This window comes from Erythrolamprus reginae, chromosome 5, assembly GCF_031021105.1.
Source record: "Erythrolamprus reginae isolate rEryReg1 chromosome 5, rEryReg1.hap1, whole genome shotgun sequence".
Classification (NCBI taxonomy): domain Eukaryota; kingdom Metazoa; phylum Chordata; class Lepidosauria; order Squamata; family Dipsadidae; genus Erythrolamprus; species Erythrolamprus reginae.
Genome location: NC_091954.1, coordinates 68,152,627 through 68,165,358, shown reverse-complemented (window position 1 = coordinate 68,165,358; position 12,732 = coordinate 68,152,627). Strand labels below are relative to the sequence as shown.

Here is a 12,732-nt window from a genome sequence, read left to right as displayed (position 1 = left end):
AAATCGGTGCATCTTTAATGGGATTTTAAAAGCAGATCCATCTTTTTTCAAGCTTACACATAGTTTGAAAAAAGACATGCATGCTTTAATAAAGAGCAGAGAGGTGTTGTGCTCATGTTTGTTTCTAAAGCACTTCCAAATGTGTAATCCTGGTTTGCAGACTGGAGCAGGAACAGATGCTGAAGTTCAGAGCCAGGATGCTGGAGTTCCCATTAATGGAAAAGCAGTCTATATTGCTGTAAAGGAAAGGGAATTTTAGCTCAATTTCTAATCATGTGGAACCAGAAGTTTTGATTTCAAATGCAACCTTGTTCTAAGAATGCTGACATCCAGAGCTACTTTATTTTTTGATGTATAAGACGTCGTCCCCCCCCCAAAAAAGTGGGTGGAAATGTCTGGGCATTTTATAGACCAAATGTTGCTAAAGTCCCGCCCACCCTTCGGCCTCTGCCTCCCAGCAATTTGCCTCCTTGCAGCAAATAGCAAACAGCCTGGTCATCTTCAGCACAGGCTGATTTAGAATGCGTTGCTATTTGGGAGTTGGATCGGCCTCCTGGAATACCGCCTATCAGCTGTTCCAGGCTGCAAGGATTGCCACTGCCCATCATCACCACCTCCATCCATCGCTGCCTCCACCCATCACCACCTCCGCACACTCCGTTTTCAGCCTCCGCATGTCCCGTTTTCGGCCCGTTCCAGGCGGCAGGGATAGCAGGTCCTTCGGGGTGGCAATGCAGCAGTGGCGGCTTGCAATTTAAGGCAATGGACCCCCCCCCACCCCGACTATTTCTTTCTTAAGAAGTACTGTATAATAGCGATCGCTATGGCAATCCATATTTCCCCAGCGCTTAGCTGTTCACAGGTGGAATCCTCTGAGTTTCGGAAATGATTCTTGGCCCCAGCAGGTGTAGCCTGGTCATAAAGTGATACCCTTGCTCTTAGATAGGAGTACTTGGGGCGACTCATTCTGAGCCTGCATTTTTCTTAGAAATGCCATCTTCTGTTCCTATTAGCACTGCCAATGGATGCTGATTTTTCAGCATGTGGCTGGTAATTTAACCCAGCTCAAGGATCTCTGTTCCAGGGACAAAGGACAGGATGTCTGATTCCAGAAGGAAAAAGGTTGCTTTGTGTGGGAAGCAGTGGGCTCATCTGCCAGTACCTGTTACACCAAGGACCTTGACATTTTCCAGATGTCCCTGCAGGAAAACAGCACCTGATTCCACTTAAAGCTTGCAGCATCTCTCCTTACTCCCACACCTCACCCCAGAAAATATGGAGCTCTCTGAGCAAAATAAAGCTTTTGGGCTGGGAAAAATCTTCTTAGGATTTTCTATCAAAAACTGGAGCTGGCTCTGACTGCTAAAACGTGAGCATACCCAAACAGGAGGCCCCAATATGCTTACAAAAGTCAAGGTTTCTTCAGAAATTTCGTGACCTAAACAGAATGGGGGCTAGTGTAACAAGGAAGGACTGAGACCTGAGAGACAACAGATTTCCCCCAGAGGAGAAGACCCAGTCTTTGGCCCCATAAAAAACAAACCACGAGCCGTCTGGGCCTATTTAGCATCCCTGACCTTTCACCTTAGAGATCCTCCCGTCCCCGTCCCCGCCAAAACTGCCTGCTGTGTGAAAACTTGCTTTTCAGCACAGAAGGACTCTTATGGCTGTTTCTGATATCACTTTGAAAAATAATTTTCAAGCTTTAACATTGGTTTTTGAAAAAGGAAAACCTATTCCTCTTTGAAAAAGATGAGCTCTGGAGTCACAATGACATATATGCTTTGTAATTTGTGGAGTCCTTGGTATTGTCTGAGTTTGGTTGTTTGCTTATAGATGTGTGATTGTCTGACTAGGTAACATCTTCAGTGCATCTACAGTTCAACTGTCAGCTATGCATATTCTCTTCTATTGGTATTTGGTACTTTGGATCAGAGCCTACAAAGAAAGAAAACTCTACTGAAAAGAAATAAACTATGTCATTCTGTAATCCAATTTCTTTAGGAAGAAATAATCCATTTCTTTAGGAAGCACTCAACTATGAAAGACATTCACATATATTTAGGTCTGTCATATTTTATTATAGTGTAAATGCTCAATCTAACATAAGAAGCATAATAAATAGAATACATTTACAGGAAGGGATATCCTTACTGCTATTTAATTTAAAATATGTATCTTAGAACTATTTCTTCTCCAATGCACTTGCAAGGAGAGTCCAGGATGGGTAGTTCTCAATCTGATTGGTCAGGACTGAGTTTAATTTTAATATTAGGCAGGCACCGCCCCCTTAGCCCTCCAGTCTAAAAACTCAGTCGCAGTAAAGGGACTTAGAGTTAGTTTTCTCTTCAATAAATGTGTATTTATTGTGTTTTTTTATATGTATTAATTTTTCTTTGTCTTTTGCTTCTTGCAGGTGCAGTTGGGGGGAAGTTTTCCTCATGCAGCCCTGGATTTAAAACCTCCAGTGGGTTTCATCCAGGGGCTTGCTGCTCCTCCTTGGCAAGCCGGTTTTTTGGAGTGAGCACCCGGGGAGACTACCTCCGAGGTAGACCCCGGAGGAGAGGAGGAGGTTGACGCCTCGGGAGGGTCCGCCCCGCCCGTTGCGAACATACCTGGGATCGCTGATATGCCTAGGGAGGCTCTACAGCAGGGGAGTGGCTCCGCGCCCCCCCCCCCCTCGCCCCCTCGACATCAACAGTGGATGAATGGATGCCGATTGGCAGATAAATACCGGCGGCAGGGGAAGTATCGGCTGAAGCCGTTTTCCCCCAGGCGTTTAGAAAGAGCCAAAAGGAGGTCAGAGAAACTTCCCGCCCGCCTCCTGGGTAAGTCGCGCCGGCCATCTTGAGAGCCCGAAATTGAACGGGCAGGCCGGTTCGCGCTCGGCGAGCGTCTCTGGTTGCCAGGACAACGGTCCGGCGGCCATGTTTTATGACGCAATTTTCGCCGGAACGCCTTAATCATTCCTCAATTGGCGCCAAGTGTCTCCTCTTCCCGGGGCACGCAGGCGCAGTAGTCAACCGAGCAGTTACCATTGGCGGTCTTTATTGCTAGCGTTTGCGAAGCACTACGATTCCGATCAGCGATCTGTGAGTAATTTGAGGAAGCGACTTTTATACTATGGCTGACCAGTCAATTCCGGCCGGGGAGGAGGCCAGCGTCACCAGGCCTACTACCCCCAAGATAAAGCCTCAGAAGCAGAAATCCTCGCAGGGGGCAGCTCTTAGAGAGGCTGAGAAGCGCATTAAAGCGCTAGAGAAGCAGTTGGAATCTTCTCAGAGGGCTGGGGGTCCACCAACTATGTCTCCCCAGCCCCTTATTACCATCCCTCCGTCGGTCTCCCCCGTATTTGCTCCAGGGGTTGTAGGCTCGGCATCTGAGAGGGATTGGTCACCGGAGAGGCCCTTCCAACCCTCGACTTCTTCTAGGCCCGAGACATCCACATTTGCGAGACAAGCAGCATGGCATTCCTACCCTGCTCAACAGCCAGTCCTTCCTCACTGTGGTCAGGCACAAACAGCCACTTTCACTCCTACGGCTGCTGGATTGCGCACGGCACAGGATGCCTGGCAGAGTATGCCCCAGGCCTTACAGGACCTTGTGGTCAGTGCCTATACGCAGGGTCAAGCAAGCGTGGCTCAGCAACAGCCACCACCTGCGGGCCCTATTCCATCGAGATTCAGGGACCCCTGGCTTGCTCCAGTTTCTCCTTCCGGCTTGGAGTCCAGGGATGAGGATGAATTTTCCAGGGATGACTTCAGCGAGGCGGAGGACGAGCTCTCTGGCGATGACCAACCACCGGAGCTTCCTGCTTTACCTGGCCTTTTCAAATCCGCCCTTTTCAAGGTCCTGTTGAACAAGGCCAAGATGACCATTGACCAGGCGGGCGAAGGAGGTCAAGGTGTTCCTTCGGCACCAGGTCAACCTTCAGGGGGCCTCTTCGTGTTCCCGAAGCAGGAGACAGTTAACGTACCTTCTTCTCATTTATTTCTGGAGACTGTGCAACGGCCATGGGAGAGCCCTGCAACGGGGCAGGGCCCGTCCAACCTGGACAGACGCTTTTACACCTTTGACCAGGCTATGGAGGACCTTCTGGAGTTGCCTACCGTGGACAAGCCGGTCACCAGCCTGGTCTCCAATGCCCTCGTCCCTTCGGAATCTCAAGAGGGGTTAAGGGCCGAGGACAAAAGGGCGGACAATGTTGTTCGCAGAACCCATCAAATGGCGTCTTAGGCCGTAAGGGCAGCCTCGGCAGCCTCCTTCTTTAATCGGGCTACGCTCCTCTGGATTAAAGACATCCAGTCCAGAGTCGATCCACAGGATGCGAGAATGCGCCAGGACCTGAACAAGCTGTTAGCGGCCACTGAATTTTCCGCGGACGCAACAGTCAATGCCGCTAAGTTCGCCTCCAGAGCGATGGCCTCGTCGGTCGCCTCCCGCAGACTCATCTGGCTCCGGAATTGGCAAGCCGACGTGAAGTCTAAGTGGGCCCTTGCTTCTTCTCCGTTCAAGGGCAAGAAGCTCTTTGGAGACATCTTGGACGATGTATTGGTGGAGGACAGGGACAAGAAAAAGGTGATGCCCAACTCCACCAAGAAGCAGGGAAGGCGTTTTACCCCCTACAACCGGAGACAGCCTTTTCGGAACGACTCCTCCTCGACCAACAACCAAGGGTCGAGGTCCTACTTTACTGGATCCTTTGGTCAGGGCTCCTTTCGTTCCGATAGGACCCAACAATATGACCGCACCAGAGCTTTCCAGGGCCGACGCCCCTTCAGAAGTTCAGGCAGGGGGTACAGAAAGACTAAGTGACTTTCCTGCGGACACTCCTCTGGGCGGCAGGCTAATCCACTTCTCAGAGGTCTGGTCAGACACCTCATCGGACCCCTGGGCGACTGCCACGGTTTCTCAGGGCCTAAAAATAGAGTTTCTATGCCCTCCTCCTTGCCGCTATCTGCCTTGTCGTGCCCCCTTGGACATTCCCAAAAGGAGGCTCCTATACCAAGAGGTAGCTCATCTGAGGGAGATAGGAGCTATCGAGGAGGTCCCTTTGCCTCAACAGGGTACGGGATTCTACTCGGCTATTTTCTTGGTTCCAAAGTCGTCAGGGGGGGCGCGGCTCATTCTGAACCTTCGAGGACTAAATCGCTACGTAAAATACAGGAGGTTCAGAATGCACTCTCTACGCTCCATTCTGGCTGCCATCAGACAAGGGGACTACATGACATCTATAGACCTAAAGGAGGCTTACCTCCATGTCCCCATTTTTCCTCCTCACCGTCAATATCTGCGCTTCTGTCTAGATGGGGCCCATTTTCAGTACAGGGCCATGCCTTTCGGGCTTTCATCGGCCCCAAGATCATTCACAAAACTGCTAGATGTCCTAACAGCTGGTCTCAGACAACGATCGGTGCGCCTACTCGCCTATCTGGACGACATCGTGATTCTGTCCAGAACGAAGGACCTGGCATTACAGGACTTACACTTGACAATTCAGTCGCTACAGGATCATGGCTTTTCGATCAACTTCGAAAAGAGCCACCTGAACCCCACGACGCGGCTGGCTCACCTGGGAACCAATATAGATTCCAGGAAAGGCCAGGTCTTCCTGTCCCAAGAGAGGCAATCTTCCATCAGGGAAATGATTCGAGGCCTGGCGTCACAACAACACCCTCAACTCTCCTTCCTCTCCAAGCTTCTTGGGACACTGGTGTCATGTATCGACATCGTTCCATGGGCCAGGTTCCACCTACGCCCCCTCCAGTGGTTCCTTTTACCGTTCCAGAGAAGGAAGATCAGTCACTCACACCTACGGGTGCGTCTAGACTCCGGGGTTCGACGGTCCTTACAGTGGTGGGTATCCCCAGCCCTAGCAAAGGGTTCCCCTTTTCTGGAACGATACCCTCTCAGGGTGACAACAGACGCCAGTCTGACGGGCTGGGGTGCCCATCTTTCATCAAATTTGGCCCAGGGCCTCTGGGATCCATCGGACCTGAGAAAAGTCAACATCAATTTCCTGGAATTGAAGGCAGTTTCCCTAGCTCTCCTGAGTTTCGCAGACCTGATAAGGGGTCAGCACGTCCTAGTCCGAACCGACAACGTCTCTACCCGGTCTCACATCAACAGACAGGGGGGGACTCGGTCTCGACGACTGATGAGGGAATCGGAGGCCCTGCTCAGGTGGGCCGAGGTCAATCTAGCTTCCCTGTCCGCGGAACACATTTCAGGGGTGGAGAACGTGTGCGCGGACTGGCTGAGCCGGGAGACCTTGGACCCAGGGGAGTGGATGCTGGACCACACAATTTTTCTGGACATTGTACACAGGTTTGGGAATCCAATCTTAGACCTGTTCGCTTCCCACAACAACTCTCAACTCCCACGCTTCTTCTCCCGCTTCCCGTCACCGGGTGCGGAGGGGGTAGACGCCCTTCGGCTACAGTGGCCACCAGGACTTCTGTACGCTTTTCCGCCGACCTCCATCCTTCCCAGAGTAATCCGGAAGATTCTGGAGCAACGGGCGGAGGTGCTGCTGCTGGCGCCCTACTGGCCGCGCCGCAATTGGTTTGCGGACTTAATGCAACTGTCAGTGTCTCCCCCCTGGAGGATTCCGGATCGCAGGATATCTCTCTCTCAGGGCTCGATCTCCCACCCAGAGCCTCAATGGTGGCAGTTGACCGTGTGGAGATTGAGCGGCAACACCTAGAACGTCATAACTTACCAGAGTCAGTTATCAATACTATTCAGGCCGCGCGCAGGCCTTCGACAAGACGAATCTACCAGACAACCTGGGCTTCCTTTTCCAGGTTCTGTGAGGAGCGGGAGGTGGACCCACAAAAAGCTTCCCCTCCCTTGGTCTTAAGTTTTCTTCAATTGGGCCTAGAAAAAGGGCTAGCGCCCAACACCTTACGTCGCCATGTGGCCGCCTTATCCACAATCATAGGCGGGGATGGTTATAGGTCCCTCGCCAGACACCCTTGGATTAGGGACTTCTTGAAAGGGGCCGCCAACATCAGGCCACCACCAATTCATCGCTTCCCATCCTGGGACTTGTCGTTGGTGCTTCATGCCTTAACGGGGCCTCCATTTGAACCGCTTCGCCATATATCGCTCCGTTTGTTAACACTCAAGACTGCCTTCCTGGTGGCGATCACATCTGCCAGAAGGGTTTCTGAAATTGCAGCCTTTTCCACTAGGGAGGACCTTTGTAGATTTCATCCTGACAGAGTCGTATTAAGATTGGACCCAGCCTTTCTCCCTAAGATCAACTCTACCTTCCACAGGGCACAGGAGATTGTGTTACTAGACTTCTGTAGCCATGGGACTCATCCTTCGGAACTGCGGTGGCATAAGCTCGATGTGAGACGAGCTTTGAAGATTTATACCCGCAGGACCCAGGGATTCAGGATTTCGGAGGCCTTATTCATCTCCTTTGCATCTAGGTCCTTGGGCACTAAGGTCTCGTCTAGGACGATAAGCCTTTGGTTGTGTGATTGCATCAGGGAGGCTTACCGATCTAAAGGATCACCTGTTCCACAGGGACTTACCGGACATTCCACACGCAGTACGGCTACGACAGCGGCCTGGAGGACCCAGGCCTCTCTAGAGGACATTTGTAGGGCAGCCACTTGGGCGGCTCCGTCTTCATTCATCAGACACTATCGAATTGACTCCTTTGCTTCTGCGGAAGCAGCCTTTGGGAGGAGGGTGTTACAACGGGTGGTTTCCTTCTCAGAGCCCCCGGTCCGTCCTTCTCCCTCCCTTAGCTAATATCTTGGGTATATCCCATCCTGGACTCTCCTTGCAAGTGCATTGGAGAAGGACCGTTGAAACTTACCTGAACGGTCTTCTCGATGCACTGCAAGGAGAGTCCAGACCCGCCCGAATCCGGGACCGGGGTCCCCTTGGAAGGTGGTGGGTTTTTGGTTGTTTGGACGTTTTTGATTACCTGAGGGTTTAATAAAATAAGTTTGTTAGCTTTACTGCTCCTTCGTTTCCTTTAGACTGGAGGGCTAAGGGGGCGGTGCCTGCCTAATATTAAAATTAAACTCAGTCCCGACCAATCAGATTGAGAACTACCCATCCTGGACTCTCCTTGCAGTGCATCGAGAAGACCGTTCAGGTAAGTTTCAACGGTCCTTTTAGGGATAATTAGACAACCACTAGACAGAGAAGATAGATACCTACTGGTAAATATACTAACAACTGCAATAATAACATTTGCTCAAACCTGGAAACTGGATCACACCCCATCTACCGTACTTTAAACTTTATTAATAAAACACACAAATGTGCTAAACGGACAAAAATGACCCTCGAGCTACAGGACAAAGAAAAATGAGAATTTTACATCTTCCAAATAAAGTTTATTAATTTTTCATTAAAAAAAACAAAATCAGAATAAGTACAGTAAGTAGTTCTGCATTGGTACATGGAATAAGTGGTATATCTGGCTGGGGAAAATATAATACAGTACATAAATTGAACATCAAGTCCATAATTTCCATCCAAACAACCACCCCACAAATCCACAAAACAACAACAAAAATCAATGAAAAAAGACAAGTAGTTCAAAACAACAAAATGTTAACCCAAACCCAAGTTCACAATTTCAAAAATATTATGTATACTGATAGTAAAGGTCTTAGAAGCTATAGAGTAATCGGGTCAGCAGATAAATTGACAACAATTACAATTGATAAATTTATAGATATGAATTTATTTGTCTTACTTTTCCTTTTTTTCCCATTCTTGTTTGTTTTTGTTTTCTTTTTTCCTTTTCCTCTCTTTTCTTCCTTTTTTCTTTTTTTTTCTATATATAAATGTGTAACTTGATGTATACTCTTAAAGCTCATATACATTTGTATTAGTACCTGTACAGTCCTCTTATTTTATGTATCCCTTCCCCATTTATTTTCAATAAAGATTATATTTTTATTATTTATATACATACATATACACACACACACACACACACACACACACACATATATCTTTGCAGGTAGATATTTTCCAATATGGTTTTATGCCAAGCAAATTAATAATAACATTATTTAATTGTAATAATAAAGCTATTAAAAGGTGAGGAGGGAATATTCAAAGTATGATAAAGAGGCTTTCACAGGAAAAATTATCTATGTACAAATGCATCTGAACTGAGTATGGTAGCTTGCATAAAAAAACATGCATGTTTGGCACAAAATGTGTCAATCAGCATGAGATAATTCACAACCACTGACTAACGAATAATCATTAATCTTACTTCATTGTCATGTCCAATTGTTTACAACCCAGTGGAGATCAGTTTGCCAGGATCACTTGTCAATAGTTGTTGGGGTTTTTTTTGACATCTTATAAGTTTATGAATGCATCATAAGCTTGTGTTACACTGATAGTTTCCAGCCACCCCACTATTGGCCTCTGGTTTAATCTCTTTCTCTTTGTCCAGACATCAGGATCTTCTGCCTTCATGTTACATGTTTTTGCCAATCTTATTATTTCTGCCTTCATGTTATATGTCTAAAATCACTAAGCTTTAGCTTCATCATTTGAGCTTCCTGTGGATAGCTTGGCTTTATTTCATCTAGCATTGAATTTTATGTTATTGCAATGTAAAATATTTTCAATCACTTTTGTCAGCACCATAAATCAAAGGCATCAACGTTTCTGATAATTCAGATTTCACGTGTTACAGTTCAGAAAACCAAAGAGTGATGTCTCTGCACTATAATTAGATTTCTTATTTTTTTCTGATCATTGTTACTGTTCTGTGATTTTGGGGGAGTGGGGCTAGGGAAATAGTCTGTCATTACTTCAAAATCTTGATAATAATAGAAAGCAAAGGTAGTGTCAAATAGTTATAAGCACTTCGAGTGCAATCTCAGAACAAGTGTGGCATCACTTGAACACCATCAGCATCCACTATCTCTCAATTGCAAAAGACAGCTGTACTTGAAACAGCTTTCATCCTGCGACAATACTTTTAACAGCATGAAACACCAATTATGAACAACAACATTGATGAGACAACAATTATGTCCCGTGACAGTATCTTTAATATTATTCAACAACATCTCCCTATCCCACATCCTTGCGAAGAGCTCAATAGATGCATTCTCTCTGCATTCTATGTGTTGTAGTTATGTGTTGTAGCTAAATTTATGTGTATGATTTGAACTGTTTATCGGACTGTGACAAACAGTCCAGCAAACCAACAGTAGGCAAACATGCCAAATATAGCCTAAACATCTGGCTAGATTAATATTAGCATTTATTTGTCTTTTTTCAATAAGTTTATTGTACTGTTATCATTGCTGCTCTCTTCTTCTAGTAGTTAATCACAACTGTTTGGCAAACTGAAGGCATCTAGTGCTATGGCACTAGAAAAGCCGACATGCAATGAAGGTTTAGTATAGTAAGGTAGACTCTATGTATCCATGTGTCCCATCCCCCCCCCCAACAGCTATAATTAAATAATTATTAAATGAGTTCCTGAGTAGGTCCTTTTATGACAGACGGCTTGGGTTGGGTTACCCAAGAACAACTAGATTTTGAAAAATATGAGGGCTGCATTCTGATATACTTCTACCCTACTTGTCTACTTTCAATGTAGCCAAGAGGGCTCCCCTTTGCATTTGAGTTTCAGGTTGGATTTGTTTTTTCCCCAGCCAGGTCTCTAGACAAACTTTATAATTTTGCTGACTGCTCTGGCCTGCACCTCATCTTTGCACTAAATGCTTTGCGCCGGAATCCCAACAATTCTTGGAACAGCTCCAATGCCCTCAGTCTGCTCAAGTACAGTGCCAGCAAGAAGTACAATATCTCCTGGGAGCTGGGCAATGGTAAGTGAACTTTAAGGATGGGGATTTGGAGAAGGGAAGGGAATAGGAGGACCAAAGAAGCACTATTTGCAGAACTTTATTCAATGATGCATTGCTGTTGTAATGTTAGTGTAACTCATCCCTGCAGGGATCCAAATGATGCATTGCTGTTGTAATGTTAGTGTAACTCATCCCTACAGGGATCCAAATGAGTTGAATAAAAATAGGTACCTGTTAGTGCAATAAATGTGAGACCAAACATATAAGTGAGAAAGTTTGTACGTACCTAGGTATAAATATATTTACAGTGCAATCTTACATCACTAGATCCAGAATTGAGTTATTCCAAGGTTGTTGTAATTTCAAATCAATGTTAAATGAATGGTCATAAGCCAAGGACTACCTGTAATGCCTCCAGACTGATGGTGAGTTGCTAGGATCTTCTCGAGGTTGGTTAATTTTTTTTCCTGTTTTCTTATAGAACCAAATAATTACCGAACTCTCACAGGACGAGCAGTGAATGGCACTCAATTGGGCAATGACTATACGCAGCTGAAGAGACTGCTACAGTTAATCCGCACCTACTCACGAGCCAGTCTGTATGGGCCCAATATTGGGAGACCTAGAAAAAATGTTATCACCCTCTTGGATGGGTAAGTGATCATGGAAAACAATGCTTCCAAACAATAATAATTCTGCTGATTTCTTTAAAAATTGTAGTCCTGTTTCAATTTATACTAATAAAGAATAACTGATGCAGGTAGTTAATAGAAACATAGAAGTCTGACGGCAGAAAAAGACCTCATGGTCCATCTAGTCTGCCCTTATACTATTTTCTGTATTTTATCTTACAATGGATATATGTTTATCCCAGGCATGTTTAAATTCAGTTACTGTGGATTTATCTACAATGTCTGCTGGAAGTTTGTTCCAAGGATCTACTACTCTTTCAGTAAAATAATATTTTCTCATGTTGCCTTTGATCTTTCCCCCAACTAACTTCAGATTGTGTCCCCTTGTTCTTGTGTTCACTTTCCTTTTAAAAACACTTCCCTCCTGGACCTTATTTAACCCTTTAATATATTTAAATGTTTCGATCATGTTCCCCCTTTTCCTTCTGTCCCCCAGACTATACAGATTGAGTTCATGAAGTCTTTCCTGATACGTTTTATGCTTAAGACCTTCCACCATTCTTGTAGCCCGTCTTTGGACCCGTTCAATTTTGTCAATATCTTTTTGTAGGTGAGGTCTCCAGAACTGAACACAGTATTCTAAATGTGGTCTCACCAGCGCTCTATATAGCGGGATCATAATCTCCCTCTTCCTGCTTGTTATACCTCTAGCTATGCAGCCAAGCATCCTACTTGCTTTCCCTACCGCCTGACTGCACTGTTCACCCATTTTGAGACTGTCAGAAATCACTACCCCTAAATCCTTTTCTTTTGAAGTATTTGCTAACACAGAACTGCCAATACAATACTCAGATTGAGGATTCCTTTTCTTGCCCATGTATTGATACATATCTAAACCATGGAAGGAATCCATTTATTTCACCTCAAAGATTGTGAAAAAGGAGAAGAAGGAAGGGTACATGTTACAGGAAAAAGTACATCACTGTATTTTATTAAAAAGGGGGATCTAGTGAATATATGTCTTCTTCTGTCTAAACATACCCAATCCAAAAAGCACTGGCTTTGCTTTATGCCTTATTTAGAGTGACACTGGCTTCGATTATCTATTTTGTTTATGACCAGGGAAAAAAAATCAATGAATGTAGTATAAAAGTAATATATACAGTACAGTGTTAGAAGTTAACAACCAATCAGTACAGCACAACATTGGATTCAGTTACATCAGTTGAAACAGAAATGGTTTCCTGTAACACAAATCTGACGGTACCGGAAAGAATACT

The 12,732-nt window shown here is 45.8% G+C and overlaps 1 protein-coding gene across 1 annotated transcript in view; it reads left to right on the top strand.

Annotated features, from left to right (window-relative positions):
- Positions 1 to 12,732, top strand: part of HPSE2 (heparanase 2 (inactive)) — a 187,399-nt gene that overhangs the window by 121,787 nt on the left and 52,880 nt on the right. Inside the window, exons 4-5 of the mRNA XM_070752965.1 lie at positions 10,668 to 10,841; positions 11,302 to 11,473. Of these exons, the coding sequence (XP_070609066.1) occupies positions 10,668 to 10,841; positions 11,302 to 11,473 (346 nt within the window). The remainder of the gene's footprint in view (positions 1 to 10,667; positions 10,842 to 11,301; positions 11,474 to 12,732) is intronic.